This window comes from Sinohyriopsis cumingii, chromosome 6 (assembly GCF_028554795.1).
Source record: "Sinohyriopsis cumingii isolate HCF-2022 chromosome 6, ASM2855479v2, whole genome shotgun sequence".
Taxonomy (NCBI): Eukaryota; Metazoa; Mollusca; class Bivalvia; order Unionida; family Unionidae; genus Sinohyriopsis; species Sinohyriopsis cumingii.
Window position 1 is genome coordinate 65,274,379 of NC_142966.1, and position 16,809 is coordinate 65,291,187.

The 16,809-nt window shown below is 35.5% G+C and overlaps 1 protein-coding gene across 1 annotated transcript in view; it reads left to right on the top strand.

Annotated features, from left to right (window-relative positions):
- LOC149797108 (anoctamin-1-like) overlaps window positions 1-16,809 on the top strand; it is a 165,987-nt gene that overhangs the window by 28,656 nt on the left and 120,522 nt on the right. The window contains exon 2 of the mRNA XM_089960712.1: window positions 4,011-4,110. Within this exon, the coding sequence (XP_089816838.1) occupies window positions 4,047-4,110 (64 nt within the window). The 5' untranslated portion in view covers window positions 4,011-4,046. The remainder of the gene's footprint in view (window positions 1-4,010; window positions 4,111-16,809) is intronic.

The following is a 16,809-nucleotide window of genomic DNA, read 5'->3' on the forward strand; positions in this document are numbered from 1 at the left end:
CTTAGCTGTACTACAGATCATTATGGTTAAACCAATGAATCAATTATATACATCCAACATCTTTTGTTCATGCTAGGAGAATAATTATAAACAATCAGATAATTAGATTCGGTGTCCATACTTACATTATGTCAGATAATTAAATACTTTTTATTTTCAATACTTAAATGATATCAAGTCATTAAATTAAATACACTGTCCATATTTATAGTATACTAGATAATATAGATTCATTATCCCGAATTTCTGATACATTTTTAGGAACATTTAACTTTGCTCTCCAATTTTAAGCATTTATTACACAATTTTGGCTGCAGAACTTAAAACAATCTCAACAATTTGCATTTGTCATATGTTGATATATCCTTCTTCTTAGTTACTTTCTAAAGGCCAATAATTCGTTTATAACACGAGTTAAGAAAGTTACAACATAAGTTGGATAATAAAATTATAGCATGAATTCAATACGTCAGCTGATCTGTAATGCAGAATATTTTAAACCAGAAAAGATTTTTTTAAAAAAAGAAATGGAGCACAGTATATTAATGTATTCAGAGGATCTTAACAAAGCAATAATTACATTAGCAATCATAATGATAAAGGAGTGTAGTTAATGCAGTTGGAATATTTATTAATATTTGGATGTAAATATTGTACAATATTCAGATTAAATAACATGCCCAATGAAGTTTTTTATTGTTTCTTTTTTACTTTTGAAACATCAAGTATTGAACGGTACATGCAATAACTTTCAGCATGATTTTTCTTTGCTTATTATGACATGAAATAGCTCTAAAATGTTCTGGGGTCTAAATAAAATTAGACAACATTTCTTAAATTAGTTAAATTCTGTTTGACTTTCCCTGCATCAAATATGTCAGTTTTAAAGATCCAATTATTTCACAGATTCCATCCTATTACTTTGGTTCGCCTTTGAAATCAATATTGATCCACGGGACCAGATGTAAAATTGCAAACAGCATGATTTAAAGAAGAGACTGTTTGTAAGAACATGCTCTACAAGTCAATAATAAATGGATACTCACAGATATTCATATCTGTTGTCTTTATCTATCAGTCACTCTTTCTATTTTAGCATCATTTTATACTTGTTTTTAACCAGAAGTATGTTTATGTAATTTATGTATGTGAACACACATTCATTTAAGCATATTATACATACCCATGCTCCAGATGAAAGGAGACAGACAGACATACAGACAGACAGGCAGATAGGTGAGAGCCACAAATGTCCTATACATGCATAGCGTGTCTAACATTGATATTTCTCCAAATTGTATACTCTAAAATATCCAGCCGTTCAAGGAAATAAAATTAAAATAATCATCAAGGAGACTCATACATGTGCCTGTCTGTTCAAGCGTGGTTGACATTTGTGCATTTTGAAAAACTCAAGTTATTTCATGAAAAATATAATAAACATTAATGGAAATGCAACAATCTAAATCAGTAATAAAAGAACCTTAAGAAGTTAGAATTTTTTTCTCATTGTCATTCAACCTCCATTAACTACAATGATTAAAGCTGCAAAAAATAAACATATTTTCTGTGTTCTTCAAGCAAGATAAATTGCAAGAACTTTTTACGCACCAATAAGCTTTCGCACAATCAGATATTACAAACTAGAGCATAAGATAGTAATGGAAAGGTAATGAAGTTCTGAAATGGGCAGAGAACATTTATTTGAAAGCTGGGAGCAGCGCAAGTTAGTGAGGAAACAAAAAGTAAAATTGATCAGATATTGATAGTTTTTTTTTAATGTAGTGAGATATCAATCTTGGGTTACAGAATGTGAGCGGTCTGTCACATTTTCTTGATCTACATCTGCCATCTTTATTGACTGAATTATCCGGAAGTGAGTTGCACCAAGACGCCCTCTGGTGTTTTCAAGGGGAGATACTAACCGTGAAACCCCCTATATAGTAGTTAGTACCAACCCTCAAGAATACATCACCTTCACAGAGTCAAGTTGATAGAGGGTAATTTAACTGAGGTGCCATATTACCATGGATGGAATCTATCCAAATTCTTCGAGCTTCTTTCATTGCTGAAAATATGATTTCCGAGGAAAGCTGTATTGTTAACATCAGCACAATTTTTTTTAACTAACTGGAGTTTTTCAGCCCTTTGAATGTTTGAATGCTTTTCCATTTGTTTCAATCCATAAATGATAGTATGTGCATTAGTATCTATGTAAAGAGTAATAACTGTCAATTTAAACTGTGGAACTGTACAAGAAAAGTCTTGACCTAGATGTTAGAATCATTGTTGATTTCCCAGTTGAAATACAAAATGGGTATATCAGGCATACATTTATTCTTGGGCTGTTTAAATATTCACCAGACATGAGGAGGATGCAGAGAAAATTGGCTGATTGTTTCACAGCTCTGAATGAACAAACCAAGCAATATTATAGAGAAGAATCATTGTGGTGGCAGGAGTGAGGTTCATAGGGAGACATACATTGGACAACAACTGCTCATAGTCAGAATGCAAGGCAGCTACACAGATTTTCTCTCCTCTGATGGAGCAAAATGAAAGGAAACTGGTTTTATCACTGGAGGCTGCCAGCCAACTGTGCTTCAAAAAGAACTGGGATCATAATTTTGGCTTGTACACATATGTTGCAAAGAATGATTCAATCTTTCAACAACTGACACTCTGTAATAAAATTTGTGGACACAATACATTGAGGATACTGAGTTTTCAGTACACACAAAACTGTTATGTCAGAAAAGGAAATGTAACAGGAAACTATGCAAATTCATTGTGCGCAAATGCTAAATCATCAGTAATGAAATGCATATGGCATAAGCAGTTTAATATTGACCTCATAGGATACATTTGGCGTAACGATGATGTCTAACCCTTTCTCCCTTTATTTTAGAGATATTCCATTGATTACAAACTCTAGTTTTCAACAGACAGATGTCTAACATTTAAACATTGTGACATAGGTCTGATATGTTCCAGTGCATGAATGGATAAAATTGTGTATTTTGTGTATTTGTGCAAGTTTCCTTATCTCACATGAATGATCTTTGCTGCATAATATACATATGAAGATAGTATGCCTGCTTTGTTTGACAAGTTAACTGTTCTCCTTTTACTGAGAAGGAAGAATTTTGTTATGATCTTGTGCAGCTGTGCTCTTCTTTAGTTTTGGGTGTTTATGTTTTTAGACTTTGTCAAAACAGGTATTATTATACCAGTGTAAAATTTCCTCCATGAGAACATGCAAAAAATCGTCTTGCCATGGGATTGTAATTATTCCAATTTTGTATGCGTGTTCACCCCAGTTTATGCAACAGTTTTACACTGTTCACAGTGTGAATGTGTAATTAGTGTCGTTGTCTATGAGACATGCACATCTTACTGTTAACAAGATGGTGATAATGAAGAGCTGGATGAAAGCAAGGACTAATTAAAAAATTGGTAAGATTTGGAGACTTGCACTTAGAAGGTTTTGACTTGTGAACTGGTAAAGAAACTGACACAAGAACACAGTGTGAACCATTAACATGCATGTTTATTTGAGTTTGGGGGGTAACAACACTTTGCCAAGGAAATGGGAGCTAAGTGCCTTTCTTAAATGATAAGGTCACAGAGGCAACCATTCCTGGATTGACCTGGATGGTATTGAATCTAGGATCCATGGATTAGGAGTTTATTTCTCTACTAACTTGAGCTACTACAGCTCCCTAATGTGTATGTCAGGGCTCTCAAACATGTGGCCCATAGGCCGCATGTGGCTTGCCAAGCCATATCCTGTGGCCCACAAAATGATTGGTGTCACAAGGTGTCATGAGATATAACAAAGGTGGTGTGGCCCTTGGGCCATTGAACATGCCCTCATGCGGCCCTCAGGGTGGTTTGTGCTTGAGATCCCTGGTGTATGTTATATACATGTATTGTGTTTGAATTTGTTGCAAACTAGTTTATGTACAACTAAATAGAGTTAAAAGAATTTTTTTGCTGAATATTTTCAGAACTAACTGAGCACAACTTGTGAGTAGCCATCCACCATGGCCACAGCTAATGATGATGATGTCAAGATTCAGATGCTGAAAGATGATGGAGTGGCACCTGGTGAGTTTTCATGATATGTACCATTAGTTTTCTGTATAATTAGATCCAATCATACACTGTATCCAACCTGGCCTGACCAGTATTTAATGAAACCCCCCTTGCTGATACTTCAAGCTGATGTATTTTGTTCCCATTCCTTAAGTAAGTGTTGACATCATCAGGATTATGATGTCATCCAGTACTTGCTATTAAAAGAAAGGTGATGTTTGGCTAACACACAAAGAAATGGATCTTCTAAAATTCCTCTGGACTGGCATAAATTTTACTTATAATTCGTAAAGGGATGATTTGGCTTGCTTTGTTTCTTATTTTTAATCTAATTTGCTTTCATTAATGCTAACAGTGCCATCTGGTGCCCCCAAATTTGAGGCATCAAGTTTTTGTTTCATGTCGATTTTGATTTTTCCCTAGACACTGGTTTAGCTTTGCATTGCATGGCAGTGAAAGTTGAAAAAGGTTGTGTTACCAAAGCTAGCCAGTCCATGTTCTGTGGTAAGGTGGTATATATTCTTGTCCTTCTGTCCTGTTTGTCTGTATGTCTTGTACATAATGGAGGATGCTGCTACAGCAGATCAGGATCTTTGTTGCTTGCAGTTTGATTCTACTTTTTATTAAGCGAGTATATATGGTTAGTCTTGCGTGAGTCCAGGAGATGGTAGTACTTTTAATGCTCCACCCCAACCAAAAAATGGATCTGCTAAAATGTGATTATGTACAAAGCTTGTTTTGAACAGTATATTAATTAATTAATTAGATGTTATTTTCTTTACTGTTTCTGCATTAAGAATTTGAATTTTTACAAAAAGCTTGAGTTAATTGAAATATTAAATCACAGATTGATTGGCCATATATATATATATATTTGTCACTTAAGTAAATAAATGTAGGCATCATTTTATCTTAATATTTTCTCTAGAGCAATGATCATTTAACAAACTCCCCTCTTTCCTTGCAACATTCATCTGATATAATTTTGTCTTCATATGACTGTGTTTGCATACAAATATACATACATTCATGTACCTTGTACTTGTTAAAGGAGTGTATCTATAACCATATTATATGTTATACTGACTAAAGTGATTGCATTGTACCTTTTGAGTTCTGTTTCTTCAGACTTTTATGCAAGCCAGAACTGACCATAAGATTTGGAAATGTAAATTATTGCTACCATGAGTCATGACAAGAGAGTAGATGTCCTGTAAGCAGGATTCTTTAGTCCAGAGATTTCACCAGTAAGAGACCTTGCTTGAAGAGCCTCCAGTTTCTGGTTCTGGATGCCCAGATTGTTGGAATATGGGACTTTCACCTTTATTTTCACAATTGGATAGATAACTCATGGAATAATAATTTATTGTTCATATATTCTTTAGGACCTCTCTCTAATTTGATGACTCATCTGGATGTAGTCCCCAACCTAGAGAAATAGGATCTTGTCCTTTCTCAGGACATTGTTCTATGTGGGGTTGAATTTCCTCACTAGACACGGGATAGTTTTTTTCATTCCTCCAGATAGAATTATCCAGATTATGTAGCTCATAGAAAGCCTTTCTATTAACCAAGACTGCATTGTTGGCCCACCTTTATCTTGCTCTTCTTGGAACTCTGAATACAACTGTGGAATTAGTTTACCTAGAAAAAAATTCATTTGCCTACTTCCTGCTTATCTCAAACCTGAGACCTCACAAAGACCCACAGTTGGCTTGAATACTGGAGTCCTGAATTCTGACTCTGGAACCCCACTTTTTTTCTGTACACAGACACATCATATACAGATTGGAGTGCTCAGCTGGAGCCAGGGGGACTAGTTCTTCAAGAACAAGTCTCAGGAAGAATCAACCCTTCATATCAACAGCCTAGAAATAGGAGTGGAGTGATTAGCTTGAAAAGGGCGTCTCAGCCTCATATGGAATCATTATGTTATGATCACCAAAGACAATGCATTGGTTGTAGTGTATACACATCAGGTGACAAGGAAATACACATTCTTATTCTTTATGTATGGAAGACTGGAACCTCCTCAGATAGGTAGTCTTCTCAGAGATCACCCTCAGAATTCACACCATTCTGAGCAAGAGAAATATCCTGGTGACAGCCTCTACAGACAAAACTGTGGAGTCCACACAGAATTGTCTCAGCACCTGTCAAGAGGTTTTTTCAACTGTTGTGAAGACCAACACTAGACGTGTTTGTTTCCAATCTGAACAACAAGCTCCATTTATATGTCTCATGCAAAATGAGAGGTCCTGGCAGTGGATGCCTTCATTGTGAAATGTGATCATCTATACATTTATGCCTGTCTACTTTTCAAAATAATCTCCCAGGGCCTTCACAGAGCCTGGATCAACACATCTCAGATCATCCAGACAGCTCCCTTGTTGACCATGTAGATTGTGCTTCAGTGATCTTCTTGATCGTTTGGTAGATTACCTCAGAGTAGGAGCTGCAATTGCAGCGCAACGGGTCTCTCCTACACAGCAATCCACAGATTCACCACCTTCATGCTTGGTTCATATCAAACAATCGATCCAACAAGATCAGTTTTCAAGCAGGGTTGATAATATGCTGGGAAGGCAATCTACTTTCACATTTTATGATGGAGGATCTCCTGTGATTGGTGCTGTAGGAGATATATTGAGTCTTTTACTTAACTGCATTTGCAAACTTGCTTCTCTTTTGTTATTAGGATAGAGAGTGTTTCTGTATCAACAATAAGAGCCATCATGCAGCCCTTTCAGATACTCTACAGGTTTTGCCATCAGTTGGTTTGAGAATGGAAAAGGCTGAATCAGATTTTTTTCTTTCTCCAAATCATTGATTCCTCTGATATTTCGAAAGCCACCACTTCCAGGTGGATTGACCTGACTATAAAGGGAGCTTATAAGTCCCACACCAAAAGGGATCTTAATTTCATGAGAATTAGAAAACATCAGGTTAAAGCTACTGCTGCAATCTGAGCATGCTTTAATTATATGTACTTCTCTTTGAATGATGCAATGAAAGCTGCCTTCCAGAAGTCTCACTCTTTGTTTACATTGTCTTGGTTTCAGCTTTGTTTCACCAAAGTCAAGTCATTTACAATTTGGTCCAATCATGACAGCACAACATGTGGCGTAGCCATCTACCATTTTATAGTTTTGAACACTCATATAGTAATGTTAAGCAAGGTTAAGTGCCTTTTTGTATCAGATTTGATTTTGAGGTCAGCAGCATCCCAATTAACTTTTTTCAGCATGGCAATGGTACACTGCAGCAGGTAATGTATTGTTGTTATTGAAATGTTGCCTTTTTGCAGGGTAAAACTAATTTTAATTACTTGGTACTAACACAGATGATCTAACCCTCCTTGGTCAGCTGTCATATAGCTTCTGTCCCGATCAAAAGATATTCCGTATGTTGGATACAACTAAGGCATCAGACTGAAATTGGGTTCTGTTCTGTTCTTCTCAATTGGAAAAGGGAAAAATTTGCTTGGGATGGAGACATAGCTTTTCAGAAAAGGCTTGCAATAGTTGCAAGTAAGTGTTACATATTTGAAACTAGTTTCAGCCCCCCAAAACTACATTTTATTTCTTTTATAGGCAAAATCCAAGAAATAAATAAAGGTTGCGCTTGAAAAGATGATCAGAGAATTGGGTGCATTTTGTTGGTTTTTCATTGCAATTGTTGAAAAATTAGAGTGTACTCTGCTTTTGTTTTTGTTCTAGAATATACCCTGTATATGTTTTAAAATAGAAACATGTATGGAATGAGGAGTAAAGTGGCAAAAATCATCATTCGATAGCTTATTGATAGTGTGGATCATAAAGTATATCGCCAGAGTTGTAGTTAAACTTACATATTTGTTTTCCCATATTTTGAATTGCTGCAGCAAATAGGACTACTAGTAAGTATTTTTTTCTTACCTGGTATTTCAATGTGACCATTAATTTTCATCAGTTCAATATTTGAGTTAGAGTTTTTATGCAATATTGTATAAATGCTTTAGTTTTGCCACCTGACAGTTTGGCACATATGTCAATGTTTTACATCATGTTGAAAGTGGAAAGTGAATTGTCATTCAAATGACATTTAATTTGCTGCATAAATGATGGTGGAATTGAATGGCAGACTGAAGTTCCAGGTTGTTAATACTTAGTGCATTCAGTAATATGAGAACAAATTCGTTTCTCAATGTTGCCATCATGTCGAGAGCTTGCCAAGGCTTTCCAGATCATATCTGCTTCCAGAATATCATAAATATTGTACAAAGCTTGGACTTTACAAGAATGCTCTGCACTGTAATATACATAACTTCTGCCATACTACCAGTTCGTATCAATACAGACATTTTACATTTCAGAATAAGCATAGTTTACTTATTTACCCATACTGTATGAAGCTTCTACCAAAATCGTTGTCATTAATTGCTTGCTGTTTTAAACCAGTTTTGAAAAGTTGCCCAGTTGTGGTTAAGGTTCCACCCTACTTTACCAGTTCTTGTCATGTACCTTTAAGGAGATGAAATATATATTAGTTGTTTATTTCAGTAAGTACCTTTCCTATATCATTTTTTCTGCCTAATAGCTTGGTAATATTAGTTTTATATCATGGACCAAGATCAAACTTTGTGGATTTCGTGCACTTGGTATAAGGATGAAGCCCATCAATACTAGAGTCACTAGATCAAGGTCAATGTGGCAGAAAATTGCAAAAAAATGGTTTCTGTTCAGCATTTCAGTTATTAAATGTGAACTGTTGCTGCCTCCATCAAGGTTTGTGGATGACTTATGGATTGGGTAAGAAAGAAGGTTGTTGATTTGGGGGTTAGAAATCAAACGTCAATATAAATTTGATTGAAAAGAGAAAAATGGTTGTTGCATAATAGCCTTAGTTCTACACCACATACCCTGACCAATATATGTGGACCAGAAGGGCTTGCACTTGGATTATAGAAGAGGCCTAATGATTTTAGGCTGAAAAGGTCAAAGGACAAGGACATTGTGGTTCAGAGAAAGAAAAAAATGTGATTTTGCAAAAGAACTTATTCTTTTAGTAAGTTCTTCCACCAAACTTTGTGGACCACTTGCATTTACGCTAATAGAGAAATAATTTTGAGTCTGAAGGCTTAAGGTTATGGTCATTGTTTATTTATAATCGTAACTGAATAATTTGAGAATGTCTATTGTAGGCTTTTACACAATCACCTTGAAATCAATATGTATCATGAAGTTTGATAGGCTAACTTTTGTGAATGATTGGACAAAATATATTGTTTATCCTTTTATACATTAACTTATTTGGCAAGCAGTGATTATGATTTGGTCACCAGTCACAAAACAAAAAATAATAAATGCCACTTGAGGGTGCTAGAATTTTGGTAAATTTATAATGCATTTAAAGAAATTCAAGTGGCCAATTATTTGAGAGATGAGTGCTTTTTACTTCCTAACCCACCTGTCAAAGAAATCTTACACGTTATATTTTGAACAGTTTTCACCTAATTCAAACTGAAATCGGTGATAAGTACCAAAAATTATTTTGACATACTAATTTATTTGAGCTGGCAAGCTTGGCATATATCGGTGCGCACAAAATGCCTATGGCTAGGTTAGGACTTGAAAGTTATTGAATCTCCCATACAGACAAATATTGTGATTAAAATGAAAGTAATAAGGTATTCACTATTTGACAAACTTCTTTCAGATAGTAAATATTCTTATTATCATGTCTATACTATAAAATGTAAGACTGACCTTGACATTGACTACAAAATATGAGAGACTTTGACAGTATATCGTGCGAAGTAAAGGACTGATAGATAAAAGAAACTGCAGGAAGTTGTATATATAAAAAAATAATTACTGATTAAATGTGCAGAAATGTGGTTAGTTCGCCGAATAGAAAACCTGCAGAACATAAATTAGTACAAACTGATCACAACCCCTCTCTCACTATCTCACAATATTTTGGATTTGCTGACAGGAAAGTACCTTGGAGACTTGAACTTACCCAGCCTGAATTTGAGCTTGTACCAGGAATTGGGCAAATGGATTTGTAATGCCCTGTTGTTATTGAATGGTTTAACCACTGCAACATGTTCATAGTTCTTGGGATGAAATTAATTAAAATTAATAATGCTAAGATGATATATTGTTATGTGGGCAAGGCTTTCGATATTGTATTCATATTTAATTAAACTATATGTGAAGAAAATGAAACCAATTTAAAATACTTGCAAACTTGTTTTTAACAGAATTGAAGGACATTGGTTCAATTGTAATAGATGTTTAATATATCTTACAATATACAAGTTGTATTCATATTGTATTTTATGTTTCATTGTGTGCTTTTATCTATTGTATTAGGTAAGGCTGTATGCAAGATATTCTAATTTCTATCATCACTGGTATCTTCATGTATTGTGTCAGTAAGCATCCATCAGCCTACCTTATTAATCTCATTTTCCTGCTGTCACTTCCGTAATGCATAATGATTGAACTCGGTGATAATTTATTACAACCCAGGTTTTGATTCTTGGCTCTTTAGTTAAAGAATTTGATCAATTATGACAAAAGTGTGTTTTCTTAAAGGTTTTATGGTAGAAATGATGCCATTTCATGTTCATATATGATTGCAACTACTAAAAATATATTAACATGTTCAAAGCAGTTGTTATTGACAGAATTTGCTTGGTATTATTTGAGCAACTCTGATAGCTTAGTGGCATATCTGCCTGTCAGTATTAAAGAAATGATGTTGATGTGCTATCAGATAAAGTTGAACATATAAAAACTGGAGAAACCTTGACATGGTCGTTTTCATAACATTTGCAATCCGCAGTATGCATCCTAATGATCCACTATTATTGCTAGTTAGTCTTGCATTTGGCTGTTAGATGTCAATGAGGTGAGTGATATCAGGTCCACTTGGGCCTCAGGTTGACAGGATTAAAGATTTTAAAATCAGGTTTACCAGATTAAGCTTACTTATTATACCAAAATTTAGTTGATGTGCAAATTAAGTATAAAATCTTGATTTTATATAGACTTTTTGTTAAGTACGAAGTTTGCTACTTGGTCCAATATTTATAAGTCACATTTTTTTAAAACTTATTAACACCCCCCATCATGTTTATGTGTCATGAGGTTGTACTCTACTTCTGAGCTCTCTAGCATCAAGGTCGCTTAAGATACATAAACGTGTGTGGTATTACAGAAAAGTAGACAGATGTAGCTCTACAATCAAAAATGATGTTTCTAACACAACTTGGCATCTGGCTAAGTGAAAATCTCTTGGAAGCAGATGTATTTGGATGTATTTGTCAGTGACTTCTGAAATTAATTTCCTATTCCATTTTAGATGAAAGTGACAAAAATCTCTTGGGGTTAATGAGTTAATGTAAATTAAATATAAATATTTACAGCTTTCAAATATCAAGGTAACATGCATCACTGCTGGCTTTGTTCCTCCTAGAGTAATGCCATCTTGGGAAATTAATTAGGCAGTCAGAAAGGAGTGCAGTTTAGAATGTTTGATTCACGTGATTCATATTCCTGCTTGTCACAGTTCATTTCAGTGATTTTGCCATTTTCAGCTGTACCTGATTATTTTGACATTTGTACCCTCTCTTTTAATGAAGAGTATACAGGTTATACAGTTGTCCCCTCTTGGAACGTCCCCCTGACCAGTGTAAACCCGCTTCTTATGGCCAGAATCCCATGGCGCCAATGAGTTTGTATTCAAAAGTACCCCTCAAGAATAGCCACCCCTCTAATGCGACCAGTGGTCAGAATATTAGTACAAAAATGTAAAAAGTTCTCCTCATGAGCGGCCACTTTTTTCCCAAATGTATCCAGAACTAATAATTAATTCATATCATGATGTAAGGTAAGTAATTGGATTATCTCTATCATCGATACATGTCTCCCAATGTCAAGTTTCCGTTACTGAAAGAAGTGTTGACTAAAGTACATGCAACAGTAAGATTAATATTGTATCATTCAGGCATGATTTGTCTCCTTTTTAAAGTGTAATTCTGCTTCTCTTCTGACTGGAATCAGATTTTTCTTGATGTAGTCTGTTTTTTATATCATCTCTGATCTGGTTTTTTAAAAATGGTCTGTCCACTCCCATTCCGCAACGACTTTGTAAATATTCGTTCCATATATTAGTTAGCACACGACTCATAAATAGTATTCTGATTGGTCAGAGGTTTATATTCATCCAATGAATCGTCATGTAATGGAAACTGATGGTAATGGGTAATCGTGGTTGGAAGAGTTTGGAACAGCACCTACAAAAGAAGCTGCATGCATACAGAAAAATTGAAGCTCAGAAGGCATCTGGAAAAAGTGCAGTTAATTACTATGAGAAGAAAGATTTCTTGCAAGAGAGAACAGATTTAGCTCTCTGTCAGAATATGCGCACTGCATGTCACTAATACAAGCACCAGCTTGAAAGGAAAAAGGCTCACATTGAGAAGTAAAGAAACGATTGCACGTTGAGTCAAAAACATTGGTAACAAAAAGGAAGGCTAAAGAAATCTTTGCCAAAGCTGCAAAAAGAGCTCAACTGGCATATCAACAGGTTGTGTCGATTGGAGAAAAAGACAAGTAAATGTATGGGATCATTTGTATATAGTTCATGTACTTGGATGTTTATTTTACAGCTCTGTTATGAAAAGAGAGAAGTATAACATATTTGCTGCAAAAATTAAGAAATTATTGTGACTTGTTTACGATCTGAACACTGACATGCACATGAAATAACTTCAGCATCAATAGTATTGGAGAACAAATTCCTGTGACTATAAATATTGTGAAATTATTGAACTAAACTTGAACATTTTTGGCAAGTTAATTAGTTTTTCAAATGATTATTTTGGTTTATTTTATGATCATAAGTTGCACTAGGAGCAGTTTTTTATGCATGTAAAATGTGTTTTTGGCTGGGGGACTTTGACCCCAAGGACCCCCGGATCAGGGGCATTGCCCATCGAGACCCCATTGGGGGAGGACCCCCAAACCCCCCTTAAAATGTTTCCGCTTTTTTTATGGAAGACCAAAATTATGTCTGGATCATTGTCTATAAAAGCCAATGTTTACAGGAAATGGGCTCAACAATGTTATGGGCTTCACACGTTTGTCGAGTTGTTCTCTTTGATAATAACAACTGGACGTACTTGTCAAGATCATAACTGGGTCAGTCTAGGCTAGAAGAAGGTTTGTTATTCTACTCAACGACATCAGGGGAGGTGGGGAGGGAGGACATGCTGAACAAATTTATGTTGAAAAGACTCAAATAAATGTTGTAACCGTTTAGGAGGTTATTCAGCAGCGGTGGGAAAATGGAGCAAATGGAAAGAGAATTTTGTATGTACCAAGATTTAAATGACATTTTTGAATGGTTTTGCAATGTGCATGACAACAATACCCACTCGCATATTACACTTACACCAAGAATAAGAACTATTAATGTATATTCAGTTGAAATAACTATATTTTCATAACAAGAATAATCTTTTGATAATTAATATTACTTTTAAATGAAGATATTAAATGCTTTGAAGCATGTAGCTTTCTTACTACGTACATTACGTATACTTCTCACAAAATTTTAGCCATCCTCTGGAAAGGCAATCTGTCTTATAAGGCCACTTTCCTGGTGCAGAAGGGGTGGCTGTATAAGAGGGGGACCACTGTATATGGACTGTACCTTTGCTCTGCACCTTATTATTTCAAAGATTTTAATAATATGTAAGTATTTTGACTTAAAGCAAGTAGACGACTTAAGGCATCTGAGTAACGCAGAGCATTGTTTTTGGACCCACTTCTGTCATGATGATTTGGGCAGTATGACTGTTTTGGACTTGTTTATTTCTGCCTTTCTGTCATATACACTTGTCTGGTTAACTCATTAACCCCTTGAGTTTTTTGTTGTTTTCGCCTGAAATGTGAGAAGGAAACACATTTTGGGGACTATTTCTGAATACATCCTAGTACATTGACTTCCAAGAGATTTCCTGTTAACCTTTATGCCTAGTTGTGTTAAAAACATAGTTTTTCATTGGCTATTTCACTCCTGCACGAGCAGAAAGGTAAAAGTTGGAGCTTTTTTCTTTTTTTTCTTAACGGACACATCATTTTCATATTGAGACCACTCTTTATTCCAAATGCCAATCTTATCCTACTTTTTGCAAAGGTTCGCCTGTCTGTGTACAGTTCAGACCAGTCTGCCTTAGAACTAAGGCCAGAAAGTCTAAAATTCCGACACAAAATCGAATTCCGACCACCGGTGAATTTTGGATGAAAAAAAATTGGTTTTTCCCTCTGTATTTTGTAGTGTAACTAGAATGTCCAGATTATTTGGTATCATTGTAGAGCTACATCTGTCTACCTTTCTATAATACCATCCAATTGAGTGTATCTTACATGACCTTGATACTACAGAGCTCGGCAGTTGGCCACTACCTCCTGACACGTAAGCGCGGTGCCAGGGGTTAATGAGTTAATATCTCTTCAACCATTTTTAAATATCGGAATGATACTTTGTATCATGGTAACAGTCTGTGTTCCATATAAGATTTAAATTTGTCAGATTAATTCTTTTAAAACTATCTCCCCACCTTTATATACCTGCTGTATGTTGTGGTATCATCTGTCCAGCCAATTACATGTACCTGTTACCTGTTTTGCTTTTGCTCAACAAATAGAGCAATCCACCATCTAAAGTTAACAAAATTCTGTGGAGGCTTGTACTTGGGTTATGAAATAACTCTTATCAATTTCAGGATCAAAAGACTAAAAGGAATTAATTTGTTTCCACACGGTAATTTGAGTTCTCAACCATCTACATTTACCAAACATTGTGGACGTCTTGCACTTTTGGTAAGGAGAAAGGCTATCAATTTCAGGGTGAAAAGGTCTTTGGTGAAGGTCACTGTGACTGAAATAAGAAAAATGATTTTCACACAATAAGTCAAGTTCTACATCACAGACCAAGACCAAGATTTATGTATGGCTTACACTTTAGTATAAGAATGAAATCTGCCACTTTTTATTTATAAAGGTCAAAGTTCAGGGTCAGCAACTTGTAGAAAAATGGTATCCATGCTAAACGTCTGTTATCTATATAAAGCAGGGGTGCACAACCTTTTTTAGCCAAGGGGCAGATTGCATTTTCTAAGACCACTCGAGGGCTGCAAACACTAATTTGTTTAATATAATTACTGTTCATAGACCAGATTTCTGTGTTGTTTTAATTTGCCCAGAGGGCCGGACAGAACATGTTTGCAGACTGGATCGGGCTGGGGGTTATGCACCCCAGATATATAGAACTATGAAAAATATGGAAGGCATGTAATGTGTTGCTCATGATACTCTTGTTTGAAAATTCTACGTACATTTCTTGTCTTGTGTCTTATGTAAGCACCTTCTTACTGACAGATCTTGATTACCAGTAGTTTGCTATGACACTTAATGATGAATACTCTGTACCATATGTATGTTTATATGTCTGTCTATGTATGTATGTATGTGTGTGTGTGTGTGTGTGTGTATGTGCATTTAATAGCATGTCAGTGTGAATAATAGCTGTATGGTGTCTGTTATGAGTAATGGTCTTCAAATGTAACGAAGAATTGCACATAAACTTTATAGCTTTACTCTAACTGGGAAATTAGAATGTTGATGCACATCTAACTCAAATTGGGAAATTAGAATTGTCAAAGTAACTCAAACCAAATGAGTTAGAAATGTTTATGTAACTCAAAAGAAATGTCATTCTTAGACTGAGTTTGAATTATTAATCATATTTAGACTGATTGGGTTCAGTTGGTGTTTTATTGAACATCAGCATATGAAGGAGGAGAGGTAATTGCGTAAAATGTCTTGCCCAGACAGTGGTGGATTATGGGTTGTGCGAGCCCCATGAGGACAATGGGACCACAAAACCTAATTTCTGTATCACTGAAAACATTTGTGAAATATTCATAGACAAAAACAGGTTGTTTTCAAAATCAAATTTATTTTTAAATAATCTGCTTTAATTATAATTTGCTTTAAACAAACTCAAATATTTTATGCCCCCTCCCCCTTGCACTACACTTTTTGCACCTTACTAAGGCCACTGCTGGCTCAGGTACATTTCATGATAACTAATCCTATGACGGGATTTGAATCTGCACCCTTCTGGTCACAAGTCCATAATGGTACATATGTACAGAACAACTATGACTTCTCAAACTGGGGGCCCCGAGTGGCCGAGTGGTCTAAAGCGCTGTCCGTCACGGATCACTGCCATCTCACCTCTGTCTGCGTGGGTTCGAGTCCAAGGCTCGGCAAATGTGGATATGTGAGAAAGCTTGCCGGTAGCTTCTCGTGGGTCGGTGGTTCTTTCCGGGGTTTTCCCGGTTCTTCCTCCACCATTAATACTGGCCGCCATGTATAGCCTATCTTGTGCTGAAAAATGGCGTTAAACCCTATAACAACAATAACAACAACTTCTCAAACTGGACATGAGAAATGTTAATCTTACTTGGACCAGACAAATTAGAAATGCTAATTGAACTTTTACTGGATAAGTAAAAGAAAAGTTTAATGAATACAGTTGCTGAATACAAAGATTGGATTTTAATTGATTTTAGTTTAATTGTTACTGTAGTTGTAATTTAGATGGTCCATCCAAATCATTACATGTGGTTACCTCCATATAGAGGTC